We start from the raw sequence: 19,310 nt of genomic DNA, 5'->3' as shown, positions 1-19,310 counted from the left end.
AAAGTATACGAACTACCTAAGCCTTATTTTATATATACGGAGTTATTTTTTAAAATATGTGATTACATTATTTAAACGTAATAATACAGACAGACAAATTTTATTTTACCCTAATACCCTGATACTTGACTTGATAAGTGTCGGACTTATGGGTTGTCGGAGTATTGGGCTGTCGGAGCAATGGGTTGTCGGAGCAATGGGTTGTCGGACTATTGGGTTGTCGGAATAATGGGTTGTCGGACCAATGGGCTGTCGGAATAATGGCGTGTAACCCGATAATACTCTCCTGGTAGGCCTGTACTATAAAGGAAGAAGAAGAAGGAGGAGTGGACTCATTTTTGAGTGTATATACTCCAGCGTGAGTGAACAGCTAAAAACCTTCAAGTATTTACAGTTAAAATGAGATCTGTATGTACAGTTAAAATCAGTGCTGTAGTTTAGATGTGGAGTAGTGTCGACACGCTGACGTCTTGGATAGCGTGTCGAAAATGTTCCACAGACGGGGAAGCTCGGATGTCTGGAGGTATGTTGTTCCAGGATATGATGGTGGCAGGAATGAATGAGTACTTGAAGCAATCCAGTTGGCCCTGATCTGTCTGATGTTATTAGACTCGGAACCACGGGTTCTGGTGTTATGGTGAATGAGCAGGTGTTGAACAGGTACGACATGATTTATAATTTTGTAGAATATGATAACTCTAGCTGTTCCTGGCTCTTCTGTGTTCCAGTGGTTCCCAACCGGGGCCTAGTTGCTGAGTATTTTTGGTTACGCAACCAGGTTCCCTTGAGAAGTAGTTCCCCATTGCAAATCTGGCAGCCTGGCGTTGTACATTTTCAAGTTTTTGGATTGGCTTTTGATGGTAGGGATCCCATACAGCACTGGCATACTCGAGGACAGGCCTAACTAAAGTTGTGTAGGCTTGGCTTTTAACTTCCTGAGGACAACTGAGGTTCCTACGTAGGAATCCAAAAGCTTTTGCTGTGGTCTGGTTTATATGTTAGCGCCAAGACGGGTCCTTGCTAATGTATAACCAAAGATTATTAGACTGGATTGCAATCAAAAGTGTTTTAAAGATAGATAATTCATAAAAAAATGAAACACGGATTAAACCTTTGCCTGGTCCGGTTTAGATTTTTTTTATAACACACAATACATTTCCGCTGTTTATTTTGTAAGTTTTTAATAGTTTTATAATTGTTTTTAAGTGTAAAACATCTAAACTGATTGCTAATATTCCATCGTGGTGAATAAATACTATTTAAAATTTGCATTACTTTATCTTAAAGATGTCTTCATACAGTCTTTTTTGAAACACAGACACACGAAGGGTCACCAGAAGCCAGAGAAGATGGACAAAAAAAGAAAATGGGGAGAATTGCCATCTGTGACTGATGTAGATGGTGGAATAGCTGCAGTAGAACGTGAACAGCTGACTAAACTACGACCTATAGAAGTAGAGGGACCAAGACTACACCAGCCATCTTCTAGACATTGTCCTCCTACTAATGAGTAAATAATGAAATTTGATATTTTATGTATGATAACTGACAGTTGACCAATGTCAATGTAAAATTCAGTAGTCACAACTGCTTGATGCTTATTTATGTACTGAATATGATGAGCATAATGAATGTATTATTATTCTTATGCATACAAATGTATTGTCGCTCCTATTTGCTAAGTAAAGTAAAGACATAGTAATGGGTAAATTAAACAATTCACTCTTTGCTTACAGTATTGAAAAATATGTTTTTTTACTGCAAAAAAAAGAAGTTAAGCAATAACTGTCACATCCTAGTTTAAATATTATTCCATCAGTCTTTGAAATAATCACATCTCAAGTACATGCACATTTAATTTAAAAAAAAAATTGTCATAAGCATTGACCATGTTGACTCGCCTGTCAGATATTTTTGTTTCAAAATTAATTTTGCACACATTGCATTTCAGTCCACTACCTGCAGAAAGATTTCAACTGGATCCTCTAACAGCTCATACTATCAGATTGGTTCAGCATGCAAAGAAAGTACGACTTTTGATTAGTAATTTACAAACAGCAAACCAGGAAAATGTAAGGATATGTTAATACTCTACATAGTGAATGTGACTTTGAATTGCTGTTAATATGTGTTAATTATTGTTTTCCATTTCCTGACAGAAATTTTACCCTTTTCAATATGTAAAATTTGAATCATCTCTAGTCAATAAAAGAGATTACTTTTATTTCATGAATGAAGCTATTTCTAATGTTTGGTTGGATATAAACAAGTAAAAGGTCACACAAAAAAGTGATTGTATCAGTATGTACAACTTGGATGATAGTTAAAGTTTATGCAAACTTTAAGGCATACTTTCCTTCATTATAAAATTGAGAATGGAAATGGGGAATGTGTCAAAGAGACAACAACCTGACCAAATAAAAAACAACAGCAGAGGGTCACCAACAGGTCTTCAATGTAACGAGAAATTCCCGCACCCGGAGGCGTCCTTCAGCTGGCCCTTAAACAAATATATACTATTATATATGTTCCAGACCATATGAGTATTTGGACCGTACGCGTACGGTCCGACCATACGAGTACGGTCGGACCGTATGAGTATACGCGTACGGTCCAGCTGACCAGACGTGCTTTGAGATCATATGGATTAAAAACAAATATTTATCAAAATCTTTATTTTTAGTTATACAAATTGTTATTATTTCAAATATTATTATTATTATTATTATACAATATTTATATAGCGCATTATATAATTTGAAAAATTACCCTAAGCGCTTAACATGAATAAACAAAAAATAAGATACATAAGGTAAAAGCAAAATATACAATCACATAAATACAATTTCTGAGCAGTAGCGTGTAAAATGAAAACATTGATTATCGGTTAAATAGAATAATATAAAAGAATGTACAACCCACACAAAAAATATCAAAAATTTAAAATTAATCAAAATGAAAGAAAAGTAAAAAGTTTCAAAAAATAAAAATGAGTTAAGAAAAATTTAAAATTTCCTCTGTATAAATTTAAAATAATGATTATCATTAAACCACAGTGACTCAAGTATTAAAAATTATTAAGTAAAAGTTCACAATACAATCAACTGGTAAAACAAATTGTTCATAAATTTCAAAATTTACAAAAAATCAATGAAAGCACTTCGGAAAAAATATGTCTTAAGATCCTTTTGTGAATAGATGCAAATAGATGGATGAAGTGAATAAGCGAACAATTGACATTAAATATTTGTTTAATTGTATATCTGAATCCTATTTTGTTACTCTGGCCCAAGGTGACACTAGTCTTGCTACCACAGGGAACGTCATATTTTTTTTTACATTAACATGTTTTGTTCATGCATGTTCCTTTGCATATGCATTTTTTTTTTGTAAAGTTCCTAAATATTCTATGACAATTGTCCTCCCACATTATGTTTACTTCCGATAACTTCAATTTCAATGAGCATACTGGGCTGCAATTAATGAATTACTGACATGCTAAATACAGGAGATTAACAGATTAAATAAGCGTGTTTTTTTAAATAGTTAAAATATTAAGTTTTTATTTCAATTACTATTGGTCTTTTTATATTAATATGAGATATAAGTTATCTTGATCTGTTATATACATTTGTATCTAATAAACTTGACCAACTTCTTAATATTAGTCCGACCGTATACGTATTTTGAAAAAGTACGCATATGGTCCAGACCGTACCCGTACGGTCCAAATACTCATACGGTCTGGAACATATACATTAATTATTCTGATTTAGGTCCAGACCCAATTAACTTCATGTATACTAAATCATAGATAAGTGGAATTTTGTCAATATTCACATATTCTAGATAGTGAAAAGGGTTGTTTAAAACCTGAGTCACCTCAACCTATATGTAAGAATGACTTGTGTTAGCTAAAACTAAAATATTTTATATCTTTTAAAGCATGTTATGAAATTACCTGACAAGATGATGACGGCTTGTCACCTATTAAAATCTTATTCTTTTTAAGAAAATGATTTTGGTTTGATGCATTTTTTTTATTTCCAAAAATGAACAGTTAATGATAAATTAATGATGCATTTTATTTTTTACATAATCATTTACAAATGTATTTTAGAGAAATGGAGACCCAGATATCCAGTACCCTACAGCACCCCCTATACCAGAATATTCTGGTCCTACATTAAAACATAATAAATTTGGACATTTACCATTTGTTCCTAAAGATTATGAAAGGTATGAAAAAACAAATAATACTGGCAATGTACTGTGGAATCAATTTTATTTGTGGTATACCAAATTCAATAATCAATGATTTTTTGTAGGAATAGGTGAACCAAAAATTTGAATGTCCTTCCAAGTACAAATATTCTATAGCCTTCAAAGAGGCTGGTAAAGGTTTTTTTTCATGCAAGCACCCCCTTTACCACCCTCTTCAAAAAGCTTGTATGCAGACTTTTATAAAACCATGAAATCAATTATCCAAGAAAAGACATTTTTTCTAAAACCATAAAATTTGGTTAACACAAGCCAAACTGCAATTTTTCTCATCTTACATAAATAAGTCAGTTACAGAATGTTTGCTGTTGAAAATTCATTAAAAGAAGAGATCATTTTTCCATAGTGAATGAATAATAAGATGCTGCATAAATAGCTTTGTTTGCTTGTTTTAAAAATTAATACAAACATTTGAAGAAAAATAGGATAATTTGTTAGGAACAAAATTTCTCTTTCAAGATCATGTTGATGGTATAGGTATGAAATTTTGTAATAATATAAAATAACTAGAAAATAAATATTTTTTGTCAGAAAATTGCATAAAATTTTATCAAGATACCAAACATATTGGACAGTACTACAAACTACACCAAGCACCAACTCCTGACGCCTTCTGATAATATAGACCATAAACAAAGACAATAGCACATGATCCACATAACTTATCAGAATATAAGAATAAGGAGATGTAGTAGAATTGCCAATGATACAACTATACAACAGAGACAGATTGAAAATGATTTATACAGGTCTATTTGGAATGATACTGAAAAAAGTAAAATGTTACATGTAAAATAGTACCATATTGAGGAAATGTGCATTTTTGGAGGTTTTTAAATTGGCGGGAAAAAATATCTTACTTCAACCGAATAAATTAGTATAACTATTAATCAAGGACATTATCATGGAATAATGTTCATGAACATGATGAATAAAAACTTTTTTCTTACTTTTTAGTGATTTTGTAAGAGGAAAAGGAGAGCCTCCCCCTGTGTTAGATGATATAACTTGTAGACGTCTTGTTCAAAGATCTGTAGCAGCCATATTTGCTCATTTAGGATTTGATAGTAAGATCTATTATGATTTTTAAGTTTTTTTTATAAGCACCTTTTTGCTGCCTTTTTATTTTCTACTGATTGAGCTAATGAAATATCATGTAATTTACTATAGTCAGATAGAAGAAGTAAAGTACATACTCAAAAAGTTTGAAAGTTTTAGAAAAAAGAAATAGTTCCATTGTGCTGAAATGAAGTAAGATAGATTCTGTAAAATTTTAGTTCAGTTTTATTTTTTGTTTCAGATTGTAATGAATCAGTATTAGATACATTATCTTGTGTTTTACATGAGTTTTACCTCCAGTTCACCACTCATCTTAGATCAGCAGTCGACAGTAAATTATTGCATGGACATGCTGGTTTTCCTGTAAGTTGTAAAGAATCTCTAAACAGTGTCAAATTTTAGAAAGAATGTAGTAAAATAATTACAGAGATCATCCCTGAAAAACAAATATACACATAATATAAAAAAAACAGTGGTTTTAAAGGAATTTATTCAATCCGGTACAATTGGCAAATCATAATATTACGGCAGGCTGTTTTTTAGAAGTACATGTACATTAATAACTTATAAACTAACCAAAACAGTTGAACAGTACTAGGAAAACTATCATTCCATAAAAGAAAAAGACATACCAATTTTATAAATTATAGCAGACCATACAGCAGGATTTTACTGTAAAAGTAGAAATTATAACATGCATTTATTATTGTGATTTTTGAAGTATGAACAATAATGCAAATTTCATTATTACAATTTTAGGGAAAAGCAACATGGATATATGTACAAGATATGAGAATGCAAGTTCTTATTATTGCGATACCCAGGGAGTTGCATTATTCCCATTAATAAAATCCTCAGAATAACTTCTGAACTGACAATATTGCTGTTCTTCAGTACATTAACCTATTGCTACTGACTTCTTCACACTTCCACATCATTTGAAATAATACCACTTCACCAAATTTTTATATTGTATTTTCAGGATCTTATAGAACAAGTTTTCCATGAAATGAAATTAGGCAGTGTTACAAATTTAAATGACTATTATCAATCACGAATTATAAACTACAGCAAAAATATGGAACATACATGTCAACAACTAATGCAAGAGTATGAGAAATTAATGCAACCAGCTGTGACACAGAAAACACCTGACACAGTACCTGTTATAAGGTATACAATTTATATACATATAATTTTAGTTTTTTATCAGAGAAAATAATATGGAGGGCTATTCCGTTAAAATGTATGTGGAAGGAAAAATATTAAAATATCCCTACAACAAAGAACCATTTTTTAGATAATTTGCATAATGGTAATAGAGACATACAGGTAATGAAAAGGCACATGACCCACATTAAATAATTAAACTTCCGTTCCTACCCTCCCACATACATTTTATTAAAATAGCCCAGAAGAATATTATCTCTGATATGAGATATTCAAACAATATATACATAGGTATAAGAAGAAGTGGTATGAGTGCCAATGAGACAACTCTCCATGCAAGTCACAATTTGTAAAAGTTAACAAATATAGGTCAAAGTATAACCTACAACATAGAGTCTTTGCTCACACTAAACAGCAGACTAATAAATGACCCCCAAAATGACTAGTGTAAAACCATTTAAACAGGAAAACCATCAGTCTAATCTATATAAAAATGAGAAACACCTATGAACCACATCAACGAACGACAACACTGAACAACAGGTTTCTGATATTTATGTTTTGTTCTGACACTTCTGTACAAGGTATCAAGGAGGTTTTGGGGTCAAAAACATGTTTAACTCCCATCACATTTTATATTTGCCATTTCATCCGAAGAAGCCTTCAGTTCTCTGGTTGTTGTTAATTGCTGTTTTAAGTATTAAATTGTTTGACATTCAGTGTTGTAGTTTTTATGGTGCTTTATTAACATACATATCTTATTTCCTTTAATTTATAAATAAAAGAAAATGCAGTATAAACTATAAACATCTATGAGACAGCAATCACCGAACACAGTTTTATCAGAAATAGACATTTTGACATCTCTGTGACATTTAAATGTATTGTGAAGCCATTACATTTATTGCTTCTATCTGTTTGTTTCTCCAGGATAAAAGAAGAACCAAGTTCAGAGATTCAGTTTCCTGTGTTTGATGAGAATGATGATATAACAGATGAACATTTATTACAATTAGAAGGTAAAGGTCACATAACATTTATTTTTTATGCCCAACCTATGATAGTAGAGGGGCATTATGTTTTCTGGTATGTGTGATCGTTCGTATGTTTGTCCGTCTGTCCTGCTTTAGGTTAAAGTTTTTGGTCAAGGTAGTTTTTGATGAATTTGAAGTTCAATCAACTTGAAACTCCGTACACATGTTTCCTATGATATGATATGATAAAATGTCAAATAAGATTTTGTCCCTAATTTCATGATCCACTGAACATAGAAAATGATAGTGTGTGTGGGGCATTCATGTACTACATGTATGGACACATCCTGGTTTTATATTCTTTTTGCATCAATTTTATACAAAGAAATATTTAATAAATGCAAAAAGTTTCCATGTGACCACAGTTACTGTATTCAATAAAAAAAAATTTAAGCATGAACGGTAGGTTGTTTAAGTAGCAATTATATTATTTTATTTCTGCTTAAGCAATTACAGATGAAAATTAATTTACACAATAAATAGATATTATATAGACGATAAACTGCATAATAAAACACACACACACACAAATTATAAAATAATGAATGAATGATGCAGAGAATGGCATACAAACATAATAAACCAAAATTTGAATAATTTACTATTACATTTTTTTAAAGCTGCAGAGAATAAAAACTGTAAAGTTATTCTAATGTTCTTTGGGGTTCCAACTTAGATATTTTTTAAGGTTATTAAATATAAGCTCTTTGATGTTTTTTTCACATACAGAAGCTTATTTGAATGTTATAGTTACAAATCTTTCTACATTTATATCTCAAATTGTTGCAGTTATCACAATTTAAAATGAAATGACACTCATCTTCAATGATATATTTTAGTTACACATACAAGACATATCAATCCTACAATGTCTACATCATGTCCTTGACACCTTTAATAGTAACAATTTATCTTTCAGGTTTAAGTGGATTTGAGATAACAGTAGAACATGAGCCTACAGTTGGACTTACTACAGAATCAGATTCAAAATGGACAGTCATTAAAATTGAACCACCAGAAAACAAGCAAGTAAAACAATGTATTTTTATAGGCAGACAATCATGGAGAGGCATCAGATGAGCAAGAGAAATGCTAAAAAAAAAGAATTTAGATAAATTAGTTACTCTTTATACATAAAGCATCACAATTTAATTTTTGAATTGTAAATTCATGCTTATATAATATCTACAGTCAAACCTTGTGTGGAAAACTTGCGTGAGTCAAAGTAATTTATCAGTTCTGGAAAAATTTCTATTTGATTAATGCATAATTACCTCTGATGAGTCGAACTCGGTTGATTGCAGTACTTGGTTAAGCTGAGTAAATTTTATAATCCTGTCAATATAAAATTCATGTAAATTGACCCCCATGTCTAAAGTTTGAAAGTTTGAAAGATGCAGACCTAATGATATAAATTCAAATTCAAATTGGATATACTTCTTATGTAACCAATTAAGTTTTATATGAGATTAAATGAATGGTTTGAATTAAAACTTACAATAAATAAAAGGATTAAGACAACTATGATCAAATCATCATAATTTTATATAAAGTAGACGACCTCATCAGACCATTTAGAACTTATTTCGTTCTGTGAGAGAGTTCATAATTTATAGTGACTGACCTTTGTAAATATTTATGACTGGATTTTATTTATTCATCTGTAGTTGTGTGTTTAATTATTAGGAAGGGCCAAACATGTGGATTGAAAACACAAACATAAAGTGTCATATTAAAAATAAAAGTAAACAGTTCAAAGTATCTAGTTTACGCAAATCTCATACCATATTTCATGCATTCCCAATTTATGAGGACACACTTGACCTCGGATGAGTTGAACCTTGTTTGTGTCGAATACATTGGTCCGGTACCTTCAAATTTGACACAAAGAGGTTTGACTGTAAATACAGATTCTACTTGTATACTTGTAGTAATAGATAGGTAATTTGTATGATATGTTACTTTAATTCTTGTGACTAAATTTTTATAAAAACAATTTCTGTTTTTTTCAGACTTATATCTCTAGATTCATATGATGAGCAAGGGAGTATAAAAAGTCAGCCTCCACAAACGCCGTCACACAGTGATGGTGGTGACAGTATAGCAGATCCTTCATCCGTACCTGTGTCAGATATCATGTCCCCTCCGTCAGAACCCCCTAAACTCAAGAAAAGGTACATAATGTCAATATACTGTGGATTTATTAATATTCGTTGGATACCAATTATCGTGGAGTTTATGGGTACAGAAAAACCTTTTAAATTTCAACAAATTACACATTTTCTTAAGGATTATATGCAGACTTTGCCAAAACCACGAAATTAAATATCTGCAAATATGCAAGTTTTCTTCAAACAACTAAAATAAATGATTCCACAGTATAACATAAGAAATCAGGCCATTTACCTCATTCTACATATAGAGAGGTTGGAAAAGCAAACTTAAATAAAATGGTACATATGCAAATTATAATCTGATATAGTATGCCCATCTTCATATCACCTCTTTAAATACACCAAAACACAAAGAAAATGTAGACTTCTGATACTTTTGATAAGCATGGTGTTCCTTTCTGCTAACCTTTATCACATCAGTTTACCCCATTGCACCTAAAACTAGTAAAAGTTTCATAAAAATCTAGAATATTGCCTTATTACATATACTTTACCTTATTACTTATACTGAAAATACTGATTTATTGGAAGCAGTCAATATTGCAATTTTTTAAGGACAGAGGAAAATGCAAGTTTTATTTTTGCAATTTCAAGAATATTTACCTCACAAAAATGTATTAGATAAGTAAGTAAGTAAGTAATTAGTTTATTATAGGTATCAGAATGTAAGTTCTTATTGTGAATCTCATCCAGTCACATTTTTCACATCAATAAAAGCCTCTCAATTATTTCTGAATTTGTAGTACTTTGTCTTAACAGACACTATCAAAGATCTTTAATTAACTCCAAAACCTTAATCAACAAAACATAAAGATACTGTATTGATATTGAGTAGCTCTGACCTACATTCAGTACTTGGGCATTCTAAATAATATTTATAAAATTGAGAATGGAAATTGGGAATGTGTATAAGAGACAGGCGGGCTTCAGCTAGCCCTTAGACTAAAATGGGTTTACATCCATTGTTAAGAAACTCCAGATATATTATTTTATTTGAATAATACAACTGTGTGTGTTACACAATGCATTGCAGTTCAACAATAGTTGGTTCACACTAGCCCATGCTATTAACTATGCATTGACATCTTTTCTTATAAAAAAAAACCCCACCCAGAATATAAATTAATCAACCAATGAAAAAGAAATAATATGGTGAAATGATTAATGACACAAAATCACAACAAACACTTGATATAACCTAGTGCAAAGGATCAGGGCTTTTATTGCTGTTCTTCATCTCAAAGTTTCTGTGAGATTGGAACCTTTTTTTAAATTTGTAATTGATCATATTTATACAAATAGAGATGTTTAATATGCATCAAGTAGACAGGAACCTAACTACACAGTAAAAAACCAAAAGTCATCTCAAGGTCAACATAAGATCCTCCAGTATAGGCACGTGTTCAGTAAGTGTTTTATTATATCGAAAAAAGACAACAGACAATAAATGGCCATGATGAATCACTTATTGCAGAAACCCAACCATAATGTTTGATTCATAAATATTCTGAAATGCTAAGGCTACGTCAATCCTAGATACAAAAAGGTAAAAAGCTATGTCGTTACTCCTGCAGTATTTTCAAAATCCTCAAATCCCATAGCAGCATGATGCGAAATTTGATGACACAGACACATGTGGTCAAATAGTTCCATCGAGGTCCAATAGTTGGAAATGCTTTCAATTTGAAATAATAATATTGTGTATTTATTTCATATAGTAATTAATAATATGATAAATAGAAAAAACTATATTTATTTCTGAATTTATAGAAAAAATGAAATTGATACTGTTTATCCGTCACTCTCAAATAACATACACTCTCTATTTTAATTTTAGGAAGAAATGAAACTATGCTGGGATTTTTTCTGGAAGACTATATACAAAATATTTTAAATAGTATGAAGGATCAATGGTGACAAGAAAACACTGTTCATGATAATCTTCAGCTGTAAAGTGCAATAGAGAGATAAATAAAGTCTGACATCTTGAAGTGGAAATGAATATTGTTAGTGTAGTATTTATGCATATATTTTATTCAAAATATCAATGTTTTTATAGCTATAACTGTGTTGTCTTCAGTGAATGTCCAAAAGGCAAGACATAGAGGTTACTTATTTGGTAGAAAGGTTGTAGTCTTCAATGCCTAATATTTAGAATTTTAAAGGTCAATTTTACTATTATTGATAACCAAATGTTATGAAACTTATACACAATGCTTATTTCTACAAAACACTGATCATGTTTGAATTTTGGTGGTGTCACTTTAACCTCTCTAGAGTTATGCCCTTTTATAAATGAAAAAAAAATGCTGAATTTTTTCGTTTCTGTTCTCTTACTTTAGTTTGCCCCAACCAAATGTTATGAAACTTTGACACAATGTTTATTACCACAAAATACAGATCAAGTTAGAATTCCGTTGGTGTCACTCAAGCCATTTTAGAGTTATGCCTCTTTGCAAATATATAATTTTTCATTTTTAATTTGTTCTTTGATAAATTGTAGAACTTACGTTTCTGTTCTGCAAAATGTATAACTATAGTTTGCCTCAACCAAATGTTATGGAACTTATACACAATGCTTATTACCACAATATATCCATCAAGTTGGATTAGGTGGTGTTACTTTTACTGTTCTAGAGTTATGACTCTTTACAAATGGGAAAATTGAGGAATTTTAATTTCTGTTCTATAACTTAAGTTTACCTCAATCAAATGTTATGAAATTTATTCATAATGCTTATTACCACAAAATACAGATCAAGTTTTAATTTTGGTGGTGTCATTTAAACTATTCTAGAGTTATACTTCTTTACAAATAGAAAAATTGTAGAACTTTCGTTTCTGTTCTACAAAATGTATAACTATAGTTTGCCTCAACCAAATGTTTTGAAACTTATACACAATACTTGTTTCTACAAAACCCAGATCATTGAAAAATTTTGGTAGTGTCACTTATGTCATTCTTCAGATATGTCCCTTTATAACTTTATATGATATGCAAGCAGGGGCATCATCTGTGTCGCATGAACACATTCCCCATTTATTTATTACTATTCTAAACAGACATGACATAATACTGTGTTGACAGTCTTATTGTATGATTAGTGCAGTTTATGTTGAATGTATTCAGCTGTATAACTTCATGATGGCTTGTTGAAATCTGAAACTAAAATGCATATATTCATGAAGACACAGACTAACCTTTATAACATCATCACAACTTTTAAAATTAAATGCCAAATTAATGTTTTGACCCCTTTTCATAGTTCTGTTAGCAGATGCAGATCCAAGATTCTAAAAAATGGGAAAGGGAGGAAACCCTGCCTCCCTTTATATGCAAATGGTAACCTGTGTTAAAGTACTTTTTTGGTTATGGTAATTTTCCATAAAGTTGTGGTCACTTCAACTTCAAACTTGGTATGAATGCTCATATTTATGTGACTGCTCTAATTTATATAGAAAATTGGGGTTATAACCCAAATTTCTTGGATCCTTTGCCATAGAAATGGAGAGGGAGTGGAGCATGTTGTCTCAGGGACACTTTTTTTCTTCGAATTGCATCCTTTTATAGAAGAGCTGTAACATAATCCACATACGTTCCTTGTAATCTATTTATCCCAATCATAGACCCTCGTAGGGTTTCAAAATTCTATACACTGCTATTTTAGCATAAGTAATCCAACTGTGAACAGAAAATGTTTAATTATATTTAAAATATTTCTCTTGTACTAAGTGGTATCATACTAAATTATATTTACAACCTTTTGTTTGCTTTTATGCAAAGATTTAAGGAACACACGATTTAACTTAGTTATTACAAGAAATGCAGCGTGACATAATAAATAAAACAATACAAACCTATTTCAAACATCAATGTTTACTGGTATTACACTTTCAAGGGAGATAATCTATTTTTCAAAGTTGTCAATCAATATTAATAATTTTTATTGTCGAACCTGCAACTTTAGTTGTAGAAAGCTTGACATAGAGATAGTGATCCGGCGGCAGCTTCGGCGGCGGCGACGGTGGTGTTAGCTTACTTCTGAAAAGCTTTATATTTTTAGAAGGTAGAAGACCTGGATGCTTCATACTTTGTATATGGAGGCCTCATGTTACAAAGTTTCCGTCAGTCACAAGTTCAATGTCCTTGACCTCATTTTCATGGTTCAGTGACTACTTGAAAAAAAAGTTAAAACTTTTTGAAATGTTAAGTTCTCTCTTATTATAAGTAGTAGGATAACTATATTTGGTATGTGCGTACCTTGCAAGGTCCTCATGCCCATCAGACATATTTCACTTGACCTCGACCTCATTTCATGGATCAGTGAATAAGGTTAAGTTTTGGTGGTCAAGTCCATATCTCAGAAACTATAAGTAATAGGTCTAGTATATTGGGTGTATGGAAGGACTGTAAGGTGTACATGTCCAACTGGCAGGTGTCATCTGACCTTGACCTCATTTTCATGGTTCAATGGTTATAGTTAAGTGTTTTGTTTTGGTCTGTTTTGCTTATACTGTATGCAATTGTTCTACTATATTTGGTGTATGGAATGATTGTAAGGTGTACATTTCTAGCTGGTAGGTGTCATCTGACTTTGACCTCATTTTCATGGTTCAGTGGTCAAAGTTAAGTTTTTGAGTTTTGGTCTATTTTTCTAATACAATAAGCAATAGGCCAACTATATTTGGTGTATGTAAATATTTTATGATCTATATGTCAGTCGCACAGATTTTATTTGACCTTGACCTCATTCTCACAGTTCATTGCTCAGTGTTAAGTTTTTGTGTTTTGGTCTGTTTTTCTTAAACTATAAGCTATTATAGGTCAACTATATTTGTTGTATGGAAGAATTGTTAGCTGTACATGTCTGCCTGGTATGGTTAATCATATTTATCTGACCTTGACATCATTTTCATGGTTCATTGATCAATGTTTGGTTTTCTTGGTTAATGTTTAGTTTATGTGACAGTTGTAATAAAGCTTTACATTTAGGACTATCAACATAAAATCAATGATAAGAAAAGAAGGCGAGACATTTCAGTTTGTGCACTCTTGTCATACTTCACATTAAAATGCCAGATTTTGATTGGCTTAAACGAGGGAGACAATTTTTTTGAGTGTCACCCTCTGGCGAAGAGCAATCAAAATTCAGTAATATAAAGAACAATTTACATCAAGTAATTAAAGACCATGATTCGTTCTACGTTTTGACACAAAACTTTTTCATTGACTGTAAAAAATCTCTTTTCACTTATGTCATCTGCTTGACCACAATATCCCCCTCCCGGAATCAGATTGGGGATCAGAATATATTTTTGAACACAAAATACATAACTGTCCTTTAGAATGTAATGACCGTTCCCTTCATATGCTGATATTTTAGAAATAACTGCACAATGTTACCTAGTCCAAAAAATTATGACCACTTGAAAGGCTATTATATTTTTTTTTTGGCCTTACATCGACAAGAGGTGTCGAAGCAAAAATTTAAAATAGCTTTCCAAAACGTCATAATTATTTGGACTAAATGTTACCCTGTATATGGGTGTCAAAACTCTTTTATTGGCGACTGCCAATTCAACTGATAACAACTGTAAAACTTGCTCTCGAAGAAATGTCTTGTTATCAATATTCCGTTAATTTTAGAAACGATGTTATATTTCTTTTATTGATAAAGTCTACATGTTTTTTTTTAAAATCATTAGTGCACGACCTTTTAAACATTCCAAAATACTATTTTTTGTTTATTTCAAAAATTATAATTATTTGTTAAGGTTCACTTTTATTTAAACTTTTTCTTAAATTGTGAATGATTTATACCTGCAAATTAAGAAGGAAATAACTCAATTGTTGTCAGATTACCAAGAAAATCAACATTTTTTTGTTGTTTGACTTTAGATTATAAAATATATTCTAATGGGTATAAATGATACAAAGCTGACTGTTATGTGCAGTGCTATCCATGGGAAGTTGAGTGGGGTGTCTTAATTTCATGAGCACTCTATCTGACAATCAGAAACCGTGGCAACCATTGAACATGTTGAAAGACCTGATCAAATAAAGACATTTATAGATCAAGTTAATGGTAACATTCTGGCTGCAGTTAACAAAGATTAAGCATGTAGGAAAATTTGGCTAAAGGAACCGACATTGAAGGTTAGTTCATCACTAAGACAAGGCAATTTGTTCATGACTATCAGCAAGGACGTATAGTTACGTCCTTGCTATCAGTAAAACACTTAGTTTCATATAGAGCTTATTCGACAAAAAGGTCAAGAAAGTGGTCATGCCTCTTCAACTATTATGCTTGCTAAAATTGAATATGCTATTCTGAAACACGATAATAATTAACCAAGCGATTAAATTGGAATTTGTCCCGAACGTCTTTAAAAAACTCGAAAGTCCTACTATGTTCAGTGTAGTGTCCGTCCCATTTAATGCCAATATTGAACATTATTGACGTGTTATTTTCATATGTTATACCAGAAAAAGAGAAGAGGGAACAAAACAGGGTTCCGTCTTCAAGCACCATGCTTTAAACACCAGGAAACAGTAATTAAATCAATGAAATATTCATTATAGTTATATTTGGTGTTTGTATACATATACCGCTTTTTTCCTAACTTTAACCTTATTTTCAAGAAATGATGCCCTTTTACAATATATGACGAACTCAAGGCCGTAACTAGGCATCTTATTTTAGTGAGGCAAAATAATTGAGCCGAGCGAAGCGAGGCGTTAAATTTTTTTGGAGGGTATGAAATGAATGGTGCAAAATCCTGCGTTCTAGGCATTTTTAGAGAGTTTGATAATGTTTAGTATTTGGACAGTTTTTATATAAATTGTTCATATTTAAAGACTTTTACTAATACCAAATTTTTAACAACTTTATTTGAATTTGTATGTAAGATAATCATCCAAATATCAATTTAAATCTGCCGCCAGAACATAGAACAAACATCGATTCAGTAGAGTTTGCCAATTATTTCTATGGTGGGTTCAGTCAAATTGTTTTAGAATGATAACTTTGGTCTGCTGATATCCTTATCGCGATGAACATGGAGCATGGCAAGACCGCACAACCTCTCGCCACTCATGTATGCTCTTTTCCTAGATTTCAGTCGTTTCAGGGCAGTCTGTGTTTCTAAAGGTAGCACATTATCATCAACACAATGATCAATGTCTTCTTCCAATTCCTTCTCCATCAGCAATTCGGTAGCAGCATCGGTAGTAACAGTTTTGTTTGCAAAAGGGAATTAAGCTTTCCTATTAAGGCTAGCATCATCATACAGTCTCAGTTACAAAATATTAAACTCGCTTGTATGCTGACAAAGAGTAAACAAACTAGGGATAGAATGAGATAAGATACATGTATATGATCTATCTATAGAGTAAGTATATATGATATGGGTACAGGGGAATTAAAATGAAGTTTTGACGTTTACATGTAGGTCCGTAATTTCAAATTATTTCTGGAAATAGTCGGTGGTATTTTAGTTCCAGAATCTATAAATTTAGGGGTTAGGGGTTGGGGGTGTCTGATTCCGAAACCCCGAATATAAAGAAATGAAATTCCGTAGTCCCGAATAAGTAAAGACAAAATCCTGTGATAAAGGTTCTATACCATTCCTCAATAATGTCAAATTGGAATATGGGATGTTCTTTCAATTTTTAAGGTTAAAGAAACATGGATCATGAAAAACTAATCCATGCATGTTTCATATTATTTATATTTTATTTATCTGTAAAGAGAAAGATTAAAGTTGATGAAACGGAGAAATGAATACACAGACAGGACTGCCCCCTTGCGATGCCCACTACTTGATTTGTCAGTCTACTTATCGTTTTTGGATTGTTCTAATGAAGTTATATGCAATACGCAGACTACGTTCACAAACAAATAAGTTTACTAGAATTATTCCTTCTTTACCTTCAGTGTCGCTTTTCCTTTTTCTGCAAGAGCCTGTTTTTAACCAGAGATCCATGATGATTATCGTTACTAGGTTAATGTAATTGAGAAACATCACCCGTTGAGATGCTGAGTTATATCCAGGAAGAATAGTTTAAAGGAATGATGACAAGTTATAGAAATTAAGGTTGAGACAGAACAACAAAAGACTATTTTATTTGTATATATGTATAAAAAAAAATAATCAGTGTCGAAATTTTAGTGAGGCAATTGCCTCACTTGCCTCAAGGGTAGTTACGGCCTTGGAACTTTAAATGTATACATACCCTCAACGGGTGTCAATATTGGATAAGTTTGCGATTCTCGCAAGTGCAAATTTGGAACCTTATATAATGTGTGTAAGATCAAAACAAAATTATTATTTACACGCTTAATTTGCGATTTTGGAATCGGTATCATATATTTTTTTAATCTGTAGAATTATTTGTTAAAAGTATCTGTTTTACCCAAATTGAGTTTTAATTAACTTCAAATTTTCTATCTTATAAAAATTTATCATTTAAATATTTATTCCTCAAAAACTTTTATTTTTAATTATAACAATTTACAGAATACAAAATAAGGGGACATAATTCAAATCAGATTCGCAGTCTACACTTTTATTAGCCGTGTTGAATCACTTCATCGCCTTCATCGGGACAAGTTACTTGTTATATACTGTTACATACACGTCCTACTATCAGTTTAATTATGGGTAAAGTAACATTGTAAAAAAAAAAAAATCCTTGTTAAAATTAGTAAGAGAATACAGTAATATATATGTATAATCTAAGTCATGCATTGGTTGTCAGTTGATGATGTGGTATAGATTCTCGTAATTCTTGTCTTTCATTTTAGCTGATATGCTTTGTCTAAATATCTTTTCAGTGGTGTTAATTAGATACATATAACGTGGGTCTTTACTAATACATCCCGTCATTGTGCTTTTGTAAAACTTGTTTTTTGCTTTGTCCCTGTGTCTGTTTATGTTTATTTGTTACATATATATGACATGTATGACGTGGCTCTGTACTTATACATCTCGTCATTGTATGATAGTAAATTTGTGTATTCTTGTCATTAATTTTTGCTATTATGCTTGGTCAATATGCCGGCCATTATGTGCTTCTTAATGGTTACATATTTATTTGGTTGTTTTTACTTAATCAGATCAAGATTATAACACAATTTTGACTGCTGTCTATTTGACATATTTACCCTAATATGTCTATTTTGTTCATGCATCGTTGTCAATATAATGGAATTTGATGTGACTGGTATACAAGTGAGAGGTTTAGCTAGCTTTAAAACCAGGTTCAATCCACCATTCTACATTAGAAAATGCCTGTACCAATTCCGGAATATGACAGTTGTTATCCATTCGTTTTGTGTGTTTAAGCTTTTGATTTTGCCATTAAATAGTGACTTTCCGTTTTGAATTTTCCTCGGAGTTCCTTATTTTTGTGATTTCACTTTATATACGTGTTTCGACATGTTTCACGCGTCTCATTTAATTATATAGATTAGACCGTTGTTTTTTTTTCTGTTAGCAGGATTTTACACTAGTCATTTTTGGGAGCCCTTTATCGCTTGCTGTTCGGAGTGAGCCAAGGCTCCATATTGAAGGCCGTATTTAGACTGAT

The 19,310-nt window shown here is 31.6% G+C and overlaps 1 protein-coding gene across 2 annotated transcripts; it reads left to right on the top strand.

The window, feature by feature from the left end:
• The first annotated feature begins 1,140 nt into the window (after positions 1 to 1,140).
• Positions 1,141 to 11,783, top strand: LOC139485594 (STAGA complex 65 subunit gamma-like). 2 transcript variants are annotated; one of them, XM_071270187.1, is made up of 11 exons: positions 1,141 to 1,172; positions 1,345 to 1,510; positions 1,952 to 2,072; positions 4,121 to 4,239; positions 5,239 to 5,348; positions 5,582 to 5,703; positions 6,323 to 6,513; positions 7,441 to 7,529; positions 8,464 to 8,569; positions 9,557 to 9,718; positions 11,556 to 11,783. In XM_071270187.1, exons 2-11 carry the CDS (start codon positions 1,350 to 1,352, stop codon positions 11,563 to 11,565), a joined length of 1,191 nt encoding a protein of 396 aa, XP_071126288.1. In that variant the 5' UTR covers positions 1,141 to 1,172; positions 1,345 to 1,349; the 3' UTR covers positions 11,566 to 11,783. The 2 variants fall into 2 exon arrangements, with proteins under 2 accessions (XP_071126288.1, XP_071126289.1); XM_071270188.1 differs by lacking the exons at positions 1,141 to 1,172; positions 11,556 to 11,783 and having other exon boundaries at positions 1,312 to 1,510; positions 8,464 to 8,573; positions 9,557 to 9,719.
• Positions 11,784 to 19,310: the final 7,527 nt, after the last annotated feature.

Source organism: Mytilus edulis, chromosome 8 (assembly GCF_963676685.1).
Source record: "Mytilus edulis chromosome 8, xbMytEdul2.2, whole genome shotgun sequence".
NCBI lineage: Eukaryota > Metazoa > Mollusca > Bivalvia > Mytilida > Mytilidae > Mytilus > Mytilus edulis.
This window is presented reverse-complemented; position numbering and strand designations above follow the sequence as displayed.